The following is a 13894-nucleotide window of genomic DNA, read 5'->3' as shown; positions in this document are numbered from 1 at the left end:
ACTTGTTAGGACACTTATAATGACAAAAGTATCTGATACTATTGAAGCGGAAATTCGTTTGTTTCACAGGGACGGCCAGAAGCATTTATTCAGCCATCGCCATACAGAAGAAACTAAACTGGATGGCGCAACTGTCTTTTGAAAGGTCCTATGTTCTCTTCGAGTGCTTTCTCGTGTTCAAAGTTCAATGGACAATACATCCTAGCTGAATGCGCGTTTGCATGGCAGTGGACCGGTAGTGCAAGGCTGTTTCCAACACTCACTCAGGTTAGCGAGTGGTAGCACGACCCAGATAAGGCGGCTACCAGATATTCCTGCGCGTTAAACACTGTGTGGCAGAGGGGTGTTGCCTCATGGGTAAATCATATATTTTATTTAGCCTCATTTATGTCGTGCGTTGTCCGTAATGCGCGGCTGATTTCTCTGATGCTGCGTGAGGTCCAGCTAGAGCAGGCACGATCCGTTTTCCCTAGCGGAAAGGAAGGGATGTTACACGGCATATTTCTACTAACGTCTTCGGTCGGCAACCGTCTCACTGTTCTTCGCAAACACCAGCGGTTCCGTCGACGTACTGTAGCTGCGCGTGTTCTGTGTATTGTGACCGATGGCAGCGGGATTCAGTAGCGACGACTGTTAATGAAAACAGTTCAGCAATGTCCGAACACCCAAACGCAATGTCTAAAGCGAATATATTTGCGCGAGTCCATCCAGAGTGTTGTTACGATTACCTTATCTTGTCGGATCCGGATATTCTCGGAAGTATTGTCTCGAATCGCATAGTCATTCCATGCGTCATCGGCTCTTCATCGTGCAATAACAAGAACAATTAAATGATGAGTGATGATGTCGAGGGCTTTTTCCCGCAAATATGAACCATACTACGTGAAAATCCCAACCATGCATAAATAGCGTCTCCCAATGCTTGCTGTATTTGCTACGTTGTGTATTGTTATTTTTCGAAGGTCGTGGCGGTTACCCTGGTGCTGCATTGTTTTACTGCACCCAGTATCTTACGTATGGCCGAGGAAGCGTTATGAACAAGGAAAGGCATGAACAACAGCCTTAAAGTTTATTCCGTTATATCGACCATTAGTAACTCTAGCATAACACACGTGCCATTGTTGAACAGTGCTATAGACGCAAACCACTTCGTACCTTAAAGCCCAGTTGGTTGTTGCAGGCCCAGCCTTTTGTGTGCCATCCTGGGGCATGAACGCCTCAATACTCAGGCAACGCAGTTGTTTTGCAGTCCCGCCTTTCGTATATTGATTTCTTCTCTTAATTTAGGGGGGGGCCCCCTGGGAATCCCATCCCGATCCTCGACTAAACCACACGAGCAGTGATTTCTTCACTTGTGCTCGATTGATTCCTGTTGGTTCTGCGGAGCGAGAACCAAGCAGTAACAACACGGTGAAATTAGGCATACGCAGTTTTATACAAGATTGAGGAGTCAGTTGGAAGCCTTTGATTGAACTGATATCGCCCGAACCAGTGAATGAGTTTGTTTCTGCTCCGGGAAATGGAGCTCATTTAAATGAGAAGTGCAAGGCAAACGCGCGCGCGCACGCACGCACGCACGCGCACACACACACACACACACACACGCACACACGCACGCACGCACGCACGCACACGCACACGCACACACACACATGTTTTCGATTGTGTTTTCGATTTCTATGACTCGCTGAACGTATGTGCCCCCAGCCATCCGACATTTTACTCGGTCGAAACTTTTGAACTACATGTTGAACTCCATTATCATCTCTCTTCTTCTCTGAGCATTGTTTTTTCATCATCTGTTTGTACTTTCTGTGTGTAAGTGTATGGTAGCCAGTTCGACTTCGTCGAAACTCACATCACCATTTTTTTCTTTATCACATCGCATCACATCGATTGTGGAGTAGCTTTAGATCGCTTCATAAAACTAGGTCTGGCACGTGCACAGCAGATGATCGGCTACCACACACACACGAAGCCCACCTTCTATCGCTGCTTCGTGCAGCTGCCATCACATATCAAGAGGTCCACGCGCCCATGTGACGAAACATGTAGTGCCAACAAGCAGTGGCGTCGCACCGCGCACAATATTTTTTGGGCGTAAATTATCGACAGAGAGGAAAATAGTACGAAATAAAAACACACAATCACAACCAATTTTTCGGTCAAATTTTGCCTGATACGTGTACATACGAATGGTAGATTGTACATATTTTTAGCAGTGTGACATTCTTGTAACGATAGTTCGCGATGGTGTTAGTTACAAGGAAAGTGTAACCTGAGAAGCTACTTGTGTAACTTGTGTAGTTAAATAAAATATTATGAACAAAAAAAACAGTGAAACTGTTTATCACTTGAAAAAAAAAATCTCAATTTTTTTTTGTAACATTGGGCGCTGTTGGAACGATCTTCTGGGCGCCTCAGAGACGAAGGCCATTGAAGCGAGGTTCGATATAACACGTCAATGCAAAATTGCATCCTGTGTTCTGCGGCAATAGACTGTGTGCGTTGAGACAGCAGCGCTTATTCTCGAACTGAAGCAACCAAAGTGCAAAGTCCACGAAGCGCTTCCGTTTGGCTGGGGGGATTCTGATGCATTCCCGTTATGTGTCTTGTATGGGGATCGGGGGGAGGCGATACTCATTTGTTCCCAGGCGCGGGGAACTCACGCTACGCCGCTGTCAACAAGTAGAACCGTCGTGTAACGGCAATTCGTCATCAACGCTGCACAGCTCGGTGCGGCCGCTACAGAAGGCACATAGCGTCGCCTCTTGTCAGTAGCAGACGAATCTTAAATTGCGAACGAGATAACACTCCCCCTCCGCCCCGACGTCACACTGGCATGGCTCTCCGAAATTTGAAGGAGCAGTCGCCCCTGTTCCAGTAGATTTTGAAGTTGTAGTGTCAGTTTATTCCTTGGGGACCATTGTTCACGGTATCGAAAATTCCACGCGAATGGGTAGCATAGTTTGGCTGTTATTCGATGGAGTACATGACAAGAGCAGACGCCGAAATTCCCTCTCTGGAAAAACCAGAAAACATCACTCTCTAAGAACCAATCAGGGTGCGATCTTCAGAAAAGCAATGCCGCAGGCGTGCGGGCGAGGGCGTCTGGACGGCACCTTTCTCCTAGGAGGGCCACCCTCTGACTCTTTGGTACTTTGTGGTTAGTGCTCCTCCACTAAGGGGGGAGTGACGTCAAGCCCTCGGAGCATCTGCAATAGATCTCTCCTTGTTTGTAACCAGAGACGTCATAATGTTCGACAGCGCCACCAATTTCGTAGAGTTGAACTACGCTCAAAACTAGGGGCGAACAAGGTCGCGCCCGAAAGCCACGGTCTTGATGGTCTCTGAGGGACGCGACCTTCCGTCCTACTTTTCTTTCAATATGAGGCAGCGAACAAGTGCCCATTCCTGGAAACCAGCCTTCCCCTTCCGATTAGCTTCGTTTTCAGTCTGCCTACCAACGTCATGATGACGTTTCTCGGGTAGAGATCTACTCCGCAGCTGCAGAGGTTGCTTCTTCAGAACCCGTTCACTATCTGAGCGCTTTTCGGACGAAAAAAATAGTGAAGTACATCGTCGGTCGATGTCGAACATACTGGTATCGGTTTCATAGATGTGTTTCCGGATGCGACCGTCCCTGTAAGAAGCCGTCGTCAAACTCCGTATGCACAGTGCTATTGTAAATTAAATATCGGATGTAAACCAATACGAAGATGCTGTGCAAAAATATTTTTCGCTGTTGCTCCTGAGGCACAGCCTGACAAACTAAGCTCGGGTTCAGCTCGTCTAAACTGTCGTTTCCTTGCTCGTTTAACGTCCTTCAGGGTGATCATGTGCCTAAGAACCAAATCCAGTGTAAGCGGGACATGGAGCTAAAAGATCTTGTGCATTAGTTCCGGAAGTTGAGGTACTCGTACATGGTACGCGTGCAGTATAATGGCTATCTCGGGATGTCAACATTCTGCTTTTGTTATTACGATGTCCTCGAAAGGGATCCCATGTTTGTGTTACGCCAGTATATTGGCTATCCATGTACAGGAGCCTATTACTTATTTGTGACCATCATGCTGTTAAAAATTCAGCACCACGTCTGTCAGATTATTTGCATTTTGAGACATCCACATGGAAGCGTAATAAGGAAAAACAGAGAGCGGCAATATATTTGGGTTATCTGGAAATTGTACAGGCTTGCTACTAGACACAAACTATTTTCACATACTAAACACAGTCCATGCTGTAATGTAGAGCTCGTACACGAGCACTACGGTAAGAGGAACTTTGTGGCTTAACACTTTGGACAAATTTATCAGGCTGAAAACGCGTCATAAAAGGAGCCCATAGAATAGAATAGAAGTAGAAATAACAAAATGGAAACGTAGGTCGCGCTAGTCGAATTAAGCCATGTGATTGGATTACACATCAAAAGTTACCTGCAATTTACTGGCTGATAAGTTTCTTAAGAGTGCCGCAGAAGGTGAAGATCAAGGCCACACAGATATTAATCATCAACAACGGTGATCCGACGTACATGAGGCCGCCCCGATATGTGAATGCCATTGATCAGACCCTGACTGCCTGGAAAACCGAGCCCGATAACGTCCCCATTGTGCTGCTGCCTAGACGCCGGAGTAATTTGCCAAGAAAAGCGAAAAACGTAACCACATGGGTGAAACACTTCCATGTTTCACCCATGCTATGGTGAATACTATATGGTAGACTGCCTGCTTGACTGCATAAAGACGTTTTTTTTTTCTCCTTACTTGTTTTTATTAAGTAGCACGCAGATAGTTTCCCACCTTACCTCTGTGCATGTTCCTGATCGTAAAGGGACTATCGCATCCGGAAATGTGTGTATCAGACCGATACGGTAATATTCGTCACCGCTTCACAGTCAACTTGGTCAAGTTTCTCTTCCGAAAGCAGCTTACATTAATAATTTGTTTTCAATACCCGCACTCCTTCTGCAGCACCAGGGCTAAGCAAGCCCCAATGATAGAAACACCATAATGACTTCAGCCAAGCACGCGAATGAAAGCGCAGCGCATGCGATTGTCTCGGAGGTCGTCTGCTTAGCGTTCGCACCGCAACCTGAGTGAAAAGTTGTCGGTACATACGCCGACTTTCGCTTACCAGTGCGAGTGCTGACGTGACCAAGTGGTGTGGAACACGGTGTTACGCTCCTGGCTGTAGGAACACGTCCGACGCCAACCGAAAACCACATTCCACAAGCCGATCACAAACTCTCGGCGAACAGCATACGCCGTCCCTCCCGCCCGCCGGCCGGTCTGTCGCCAAGGGCCCTCCAGTCGCTCCCTGATTGGAGTTGCCGCTCATTGACTGGCCTTGTCCGAGTGACGTTTCCTTCGCTTTTCAGAGAGGGAATTCTGAGATACTCTCAACATTAATCGTCTGCTCTTGCCACGCGTGACATCAAACTGCATAGGAACAACTCCACTAATTCGTGACGGGTTTTCGGCGTTATTATCAGTCATGAACGCCGAGTAAAACGGCACTACAGCAGAAAAAAACAGTAAGCGCAGGGCTTTAGGTCGATTGAATCTCTCCCAAGCGTGTCCCGGCTGCCCACAGAAGACACGTCTTAAAACTGAGGCGAACACAGTGGAATCCGTTTAGTGAGTCTCTGAATGCTCACACCCCGGAAGCAAAAGTATAGAGCGCACTGAGAGCCATAGAAGGCCTATCACAACCGGCAAACCAGCTGATATCGCTGTCATTGTTGCATCTAAAAGAGGGCCAAATGATATAGCACACGACTATGCCAGAGATTTATCACAAATGAGGCTCTCGGTTGCTTAAAACGATGCAGCGCCGTTCGACCAGACAGAATATCGAATCAGACACTCAAGAATCTAGGCGACGAGCAACTTGGCTGTCTCCTCCGCCTATTCAACAAAGTCTGGTCTTCAGGAAGCATGCTCTCTGATAGCAACACGCCCGAGTCATCCCATTATCAAAGAAGAGCTGACCAGAGATTAGCTGAGCTCTCTCAACACTCAAAAACAACAACTACACAGAAGATGAGCAGACCGCCTGACCAACTGTCCAACTGTACTCGTATCATCCCATCGCCCTATCATCGTGTGTTGACAAGCTACTGGAAAACATCGTACAAAAGAGGATTTCATGGGCTTTAGAGCAAGGCCGCTACTTCCCTGGACATATTGCAGCCTTCAGGAAAGACAGGCGGGGCACACTCTGCGTAATTGTTGAAGTAGCCACTGGACCGTGTTGGCCCTAGCCCTGTTCTTAGGTGCGAAGAAAGCATACGACTCTGTAAGGAGCCCAGCCTGTTTAACGGCGCTTTTCTGAATCTAGGATCACCGGGAGTCTCCTGAGACACCTCCTACGTTACTTGTCACACAGTACGCTTGGCGTGTCTTTCAGTGGGTACGTTCGTTCCACCATATCTTTTCAGCGAGGGGTCTCGCAGTGCAGTGTACTTTTGCACAAGCTGTTCAACTTAATCATGGCTGGAATCCACAAACGAATCCAACCTATACCGTATGCTCCGCAACTAATCATATAAGGTGATGGTATACAGGGTGTCCCAGAAAACGTGTGCTGTCTGTGAGAACGACCCACGCATCAGGCACAGATTCAGCGATATGCCGCAGAGCGGCAAGCAGTCCGAGCAGCTCCGCATTTGTGGAGAACACTGTGTAGGGAAGTCGGAGGGCGAGGTCACGGTTTTCCTGCGAGACGTAGTAGGCCGCTGCTGATGACTCATTCGCTACCGATCCATCAGTATAGATGGCGGGCCCCAGCGGATATGCCGAACTGATATGCTCGAGCGCGAGCTGGCGGGCTACTGTCACAGGCACATCGTTCTTACTCTGGAGGCCGGGGATAGTGGCACAGATCTCGGGTCTTGCAAGCGTCCACATCGCAAGGGCCTGCGAGGGTAGGGAGAACTGTGCAGGGACGGACCCTTTGAGGCGAACGAGACCACGACCAAGTCGAGGCCGGACAGTCTTCATCGAGGTGGCGAAGGTAGTGAAAAGGATGTCGAGTAAGGTACCGTGCGAGAACGCGGAGGGTTGCGCCGTCCCGCAGGACATCGATCGGCGGTTCGCGTGCCTCGGCTAGGACAGAGTATGTCTCGGTCGTCGAAGGGACTCCCAATAGCAGATGCGGAGGCTCCTGGCTTGGCTAAAGAATGAGATCTCGATTTCTGCTTCGGCTGATACCATGCAAGATGGGAAGGCTATACCGGAGAGAACCCAGCACGAGGGACTGGTGGACACGGCGGAGGTCAGAGAATGACGGGCCCCATCGCAACCCAGCGAGGCAACGAAGAACCGCCACGTAGCTGTTGATCTTGGTGGTGAGAGTCTTAATGTGGCGAGACCAGGAAAGGTCACGGTCGAGTACCACACGCCCAGGTACTTGCAGTACGGGACAAATGGCAGTGGTGAACCTTCAGTGACGAGCGGGAACCTCGCGAATGATCGACGAGTGAACACCATGGCCACAGTCTTGCTGGGTGAAACGGAGAGACCCGCGGTCGGCGAGATACGCGACGATAATATCTAAGCCTCCCCGCACGAGTGTGGTGCGGTCGACAGCGGCGTACCGCGACCTGCTACATGTGCTACGTGAGGCTACATGCTACACGTTCCACAGGGTATGCTTGATGATAATTTCGACAACCTGCCTTATGATTCTTTCACGGAAATCTCGGGCACACGGTGCTGGAAGCAACAGACACGATGTGGCAACAGAGGTCACTGCCTGTTGAGGTGACGATGGTGTGCTGTGCTGATACAGATTGTATACTATTCACAATTTCTCTGAAAGATCGTGTTTGTGAGTCGAGTGTCTGTGTCGGACACATTCCAACTCATGCGTCACGACCGCTCAATCATGTGCGCAGAGCGAGCGTCACCCTCTTTGTCAGTTCGTGTGGTCATAAGTCTGACGTAAGTGTGTACGGCCAGGACGACATCAGGCACTGGATCTCAACACCAATCCTGATGACTAAAAAAAATCCAACGAAATCTGACGTCAGCAAACTACATTTAAAAACCTCATTTCCCCCCCCCCCCCCAGAGTAGTGTTTACTCCCTTAAATGGTTACGAGTTACACTCTTCGGCGCTATATAACTTTCACGCTTCCGAAAAGAACAGTAAATGTTACGCTATTTAAATGTACCCTCTGATTTAACAGTATAGCAAAAAGTTGGATGTACTCCATTTTTTCTTGGAGTGTTGCGCGGTCCCGTTCAGACTCCCTCAGTTTATCCAAGGGATTAAGAACACGCACCACCAATGTTAGACAAAAAGGTATAAAAAAAGGTATAATAATGGGTTATTATACCTCTTTTATACCTTCTGCTTTAGTCGTATACATTTGAAGTGTATAGGAAAGGTATAAAGTGCCAATTTACACCTCTTATCACATCCTTTTTTTTAATCACATCACCGTCATCATCACCACCTCCAACCCTGCACAAACGTATAAAGAGGTATATAGTAGGGCTAACGTAGCACCTTTATACCTGATCACCACGCGTTTATATACCCGGTGTATACCATGTGAAATGTATAGACCACCAACGCTATACCTCCTACGGTGTGGGCGAGGCTGCTTAAACCTTCAGCGTGTTCATATGTCCTTATGCTTTTTTATACCTTTACTTCAGCAACGTGTTGCATTACATCACTATTTTTTTAAACAGCAATTTAATTGAGAAACACAGACATCAGTAAAGTAGCATTTGAATCCACACCGAGAGTTTATGGCTGCGTAATATCTGTACCTGCAATAATTAAATCTTGCCGTCCTCACCCGTAGAGTCGCTTGCCCGGCGAAGGCTGCTCCTCAATTTGCCAAGTCGCTGCAGTATATCAGCATTTGTTGACCTGTAAATGTCGCTCCCACTGCCAAACTCGCCGAGTGGTCTTGCTCCTTGAAACGTTTCTACGTTTCTTTTCAATTCCTTTTTTTTTTCTGTTTCTTTTTTTGCATGGGGAATATAATCAGCATAATGTGCTCGAGCTCTGCTCTCCAGTTCACACCCATGTTGTGAATATGCGTTTGCTTGTGTTTGTAGTACGTGTATATGTCGTCAAGATTTTTTTTTCTTTTCTTCCTTCCAAAGGTGACTTTTTAATTCCCTCTATCAAAAGTTTGTTGCAAACTGAACTATAATATACCTTTGTAGTGGTATGGTTTGTGTACCCAAGAGGTATCATAAGATGGTTTCAGAAAATCCCAGCGCTTCTCGTGTACGCGTTGCATCCCGGGAAATTAGTGAAATGAACCGTCCTTCCCATTTCGTCTTCGCTGACCTTGACTCCTTGTGGACAATCGTCCCAGGGAGAAGAAACCGAAAGATCTTGGGAGACCCTGTCCTCCTTTGTTATTAGCAAGTTCCCATAGTTCAAATGGGAACTAAACTCTCTGGGATTTTCTGAAGTCGTCTATTCGAGACCTCCACTAGGGTATAAACTATTTATACCTTTCTGGAATGTATACATTTATACCCAAAAAGGTCCCACTTATTGACTCTGTCATTTATAACTCTAGAGGTATAAAATTTTTCTCGCGTACTCTGGTGATGTACTCACGTAAGTACACTCACAAGATGACTCTTTACAACGCAGATTCTCCTCGATGCCGGCACACTCAGAGACACCATTACCAAATAGTGTATACAACACCTTTCGAAGAGGTCTCTCTGGCCTGCGAAGTGGACGCCGACCCTTCCACCAACCTGTCTTTCCGATGGTCCATGAAAGAAAGTCACTGGGGTGAGGTTGCCATCAGGGAGGCGACATTTGCACGGAACTTCGACAACTTAGCCAGAACGCACGGCTCACGGAGTGTGCTCACGTTTGTGCCCCTGCCAGAGGAACTTCACTCTACATTTCAATGCTGGGCTCGAAACGAAGTAGGAATTCAAAAGAAGCCGTGCCTGTTTCGATTATTGCCAAAAGGTGCGTATTCAGACTACCACGTGCGTCAATAACAACGGAAATTTCGGACGAGTTGGTGACACAAAACTACAGGAGACACAAGAGACAGCGCCGTGCTGTCTCCTCTGTCTCGCCTGTCTTTTCTATGCGCTCCTCTTATGTCTACTTGCGTGCTTGTGTGCTGCATGACGGTTAGACAACAAATTACAAAATTTTATGCATACCGTCGTATCTTGTTGACAAAACGCAAACAGTGGGCGTCAAGCAGCCGAAAGGCAATGACACAGAGCAACGAGTGAAAACTACTCTTTACATCGGTGACGGCACGAGACTTAGCTTAGGGTAACCATATTAATGCATTGTCGATGGCACATATTTTTTATTTATTTATTTTTTGTCGGATGTTTCCTACACACGTGTCTTGATTTGATTTGTAATAAAAATAAAATTTGTCTGGTTTCTTATAAGTGCACTCTGATATAATGTATCCCCTTGTCTGAGATAACAAAAAGCCCAGACAAATTACGGTGGTGGTGGTGGTGATGTAACTGCTTGCCATAGTCGCCCGCGCTTAGACAAATAACGGTGGTGGGTGGTGAAAGGGCTTGCCGTTGTCGGCCTCACGTAGGTGGGCAACGTCACGACTGACGCCCTGGGGGAATGTGCGTCCTGGGCCGACTTCTAAGGGAACTGTGCCGACATATGTCTGAAAGCGTCTGAGGAAAACCCAGGAAAAACCCCAGACAGCACAGCCGGCACCGGGATTCGAACCCGGGTACCTCCCAGTCTCGACGTGACATGGCCAGCACGCTAACCACTGAGTCACGGGAGCTGGCATCAAAAAACGGATCTCGAATGTCTAGTGTGTGCTCAACCTATGGCAACACGTCACAGGAGGTTTACGGGGTGGAAGAGAAAAACAAAGGAGAAAAAGGCGGAAAGCCAAAAGTCTGGCTTTACAGTACAAGTTACTTGCTGACAGGTGGAGCCTACTATATGTAATCGGCTGTTGCGTTGAAGGGCGGGGGGGGGGGGGAGGATACATGTTTATATTGAAAGAAAGGAGGGCAATGTTGGCCTGCGCTCAGGCAGTGTTATTCCCAGCAGAGAAAAATAACAAAAAATTGAAAAAAAGAAAACACGGAGTTGGTCACAGTTCACCCAGAAGGCCACAGACCCGCAGGAACCGAAAATGTGCCTTGGTCACCTTATTATGCTGCACCTCACCTGTTTAAGGCTTTCGCAATATGTCTGTATGAAGCGGGATATTGTCCTGCACGATCCTTCATCCCGCGTAAAAAAATAAAAATACCGAATAAGGTTAAGCTTAGTCTTGGGAAAATGTTAGAGAGACAGAGATCAATACAGAGGAGTCATTTTTCCCCTCCACAACAACTCCCGATTCATGCCGAAATATCAAAGTTCGAATAACTATTTGTTGTTCACAGACTGTGTAATGTTACTTCTTCATAGTATGAAACATAACAAAAGAGCGCGACTGCCCTTGCTGGATGACCGTGTGTTAAAAATATGCTGTGTAGGAAGATCTATCTCTTTTGTTATAGGCCATCTCAACTGCTGCTGGGTGTGTTTCCTTTTGTTAAGTGCAGTGTTACAGTTGGTTTACTTGTAATTGCAAGCGATTATATCGCAATAGCTTTCCAGTACTCATAGCACACTGTGGATGTCGTCATTCCAGAACAACCAAGCACCACAAGAGAATGCCTGGTGCTGAATAAGACCCATTCTTCTTTCTTCATCGAATGTCAGCGAAAAAGCAATGATCATCACACCTTTGTTCTGGAACTACGAGACGCTTCAAACAACGTACTTATCAAGCGGATCATGTCTCCATCTCCAAGGTTTCATGTTAGCGAACTAGAACCTGGGTTCCATTACACTCTCCTTGTGTACACTACAAATGGAATTGAAAACAGCAGTTTTCTAAATATTACAATTTCTTCGATGAGAGCGGCAATGCCGACAACGTGTGAGTACATTCTTTCATTATCGTAATAGAAAGAAGACTTCAGGAGAAAAACAACGCCGAAACACCAACAGAAGAGACACACACGAGCGCTGTGTGTGTATACGTATTCTCTTGGGGTTTCGTCTCTTTGCGCTGTCTTTTACCCTGAAGTACGTACAAACTCGCCCGGGTTACCCCCTTGAAAAAGAATACTTTTTGGTTGGTGGACATTAGCGCTGCTTCAGATAGCTTCTCCCCTGTCTATTAGTGTTTTCTCAGTAAACTTTATCCACTTATCGACCAACCTCGTGGATGCAGCCGTGACATATCGGAGTGCTTGTGTTTTTTTTACCTGCAATTTTCTTAAGCGTTGCAAAGTCTGCACGAAGCATTTTTTACCTTTAGCCGAAATGCGAGTTTTGCATTGAAGCTCTTCGATACTAATGACGCCTACTGCGTATGCAACCGATGACCAAACAACGAGACAAGAGTCAGAAACACGCATAATTCTGTACATTGTAAATTTCTCGCAGCATTTATGGTCAAACTTTTCTTTTTCCAGTGAACGGAAGTAGTGATGAACAGACGACTGCGCTTGGACCAATACTTGGCCCGACAGTGAGCTGTCCTCTGCTCCTTGGATTAATTATCTTAGTCGTGTGTTACTTTAAAAGGCGACGAAGACACGAGGCAAGTAGTCCTGAAACGGCACTTTGGCCTCACTTTTAAATGGCTTACCAATCCCGAATTCACTAACGTAATTGTGAGGGAAGCCGCTTCGACGTCCTCGTACCCTGTGCCGAGCACTACATTTTTTAACCCGAAGCTTTGCCGTCACCCAACGTGCCCAGTGAACGAATGAGGAGGATTGCGTATATTATCTGAGAAGCAATCATATTTCCTAACGTAATCTGAAAGGAGCATGGAAGGACGCGAAAAAAAAATGTCAGGAGGTGTAGAAATTAGGAATAGAGGCCGAGGGATTCGCACAAAAAGTATGAGCTCGCGATGCGCAAGAGAGCTTTAAATCTAGCGGGTTAGGAAAGCTGCTTCCCTTGGTTGCCAGTCTGTGACGTCATGTCAGTCATCCAATAGTGGGGCGCGCCGCCTCCTTTCTTTATTCCTTTTTTTTTTCTTGTACTTGCATTTCGCACCGCCCCTCCAGCGTCTCGGCCGGTAAAAAGAAGGTAATTGAGGTAGATTTACAGGTAAGGTAGGTCAACCTATTTGTCTGGCGACATGCTGCACGGACTGCCTGGTAGGACTGAGGATAATTTCGGCCGGTCGTTCTCGCTCGCAGACGATTCTCGCAAGCCAATGAAAAGTGCTAACTAACTCGATGCTGACTGACGCGCGCATTCTGGTAAACTTGACTTTCTCGGGATATTCGTACTTTCCAAGGGAAATATTTTGCATGATGGTTCCTGGTAGTGGGTGTTCATGTCACGTGGTAAAAGTATATGTTTCAAGTGCCTTCCATGCTCTATTAAGGGTCTAATACCTAATAGGGGTATAATACCGCTCTAATACCACTCGGGAGCCTGCGGTCACGTGTGCGGCGCAACATGTATTCCAACAACAACAACAACTACATGAATGACAATGGGATGAGGTGTTTCACCGCATGTATTCCACAACGCTTTACATGAATGAAAATTACGTGCATTGTCGTGATCCATAAATAGTGTACTGTATACATAGTTTTGAAATACGACTTTTGTAACGATTTCAGGACAAGCTTCCGCATCAAGAAATGAGAAGTGATGGAAGTGAGATGTTTTCCATTCCACTCGGTGCACAGAGGAAGGTGGAATACAAACACGAGAACATTGAAACAGTGGAAGTGGTGACACATTACCACAAAGATGTTTGTGAAAAACTGCCTCTACAAATGTACGGCAGCGTGTTATTATAACGAGAAAGAAATGTGTAAATATTGTACCATATGTAACATATGTAACATACAATGATACCTTTTTA

At 46.8% G+C, this 13894-nt stretch overlaps 1 protein-coding gene across 1 annotated transcript in view; it reads left to right on the top strand.

Moving 5' to 3' along the window:
- The window catches only part of LOC135385931 (neural cell adhesion molecule 1-A-like), a 227467-nt gene extending 213573 nt beyond the window's left edge, over positions 1–13894 (top strand). The window contains exons 7-10 of the mRNA XM_064615563.1: positions 9634–9966; positions 11645–11935; positions 12477–12604; positions 13647–13894. Coding sequence (XP_064471633.1) covers positions 9634–9966; positions 11645–11935; positions 12477–12604; positions 13647–13829 — 935 coding nt within the window. The 3' untranslated portion in view covers positions 13830–13894. The remainder of the gene's footprint in view (positions 1–9633; positions 9967–11644; positions 11936–12476; positions 12605–13646) is intronic.

The sequence above is a fragment of the Ornithodoros turicata genome, chromosome 2 (assembly GCF_037126465.1).
Source record: "Ornithodoros turicata isolate Travis chromosome 2, ASM3712646v1, whole genome shotgun sequence".
Lineage (NCBI taxonomy): Eukaryota > Metazoa > Arthropoda > Arachnida > Ixodida > Argasidae > Ornithodoros > Ornithodoros turicata.
This window is presented reverse-complemented; position numbering and strand designations above follow the sequence as displayed.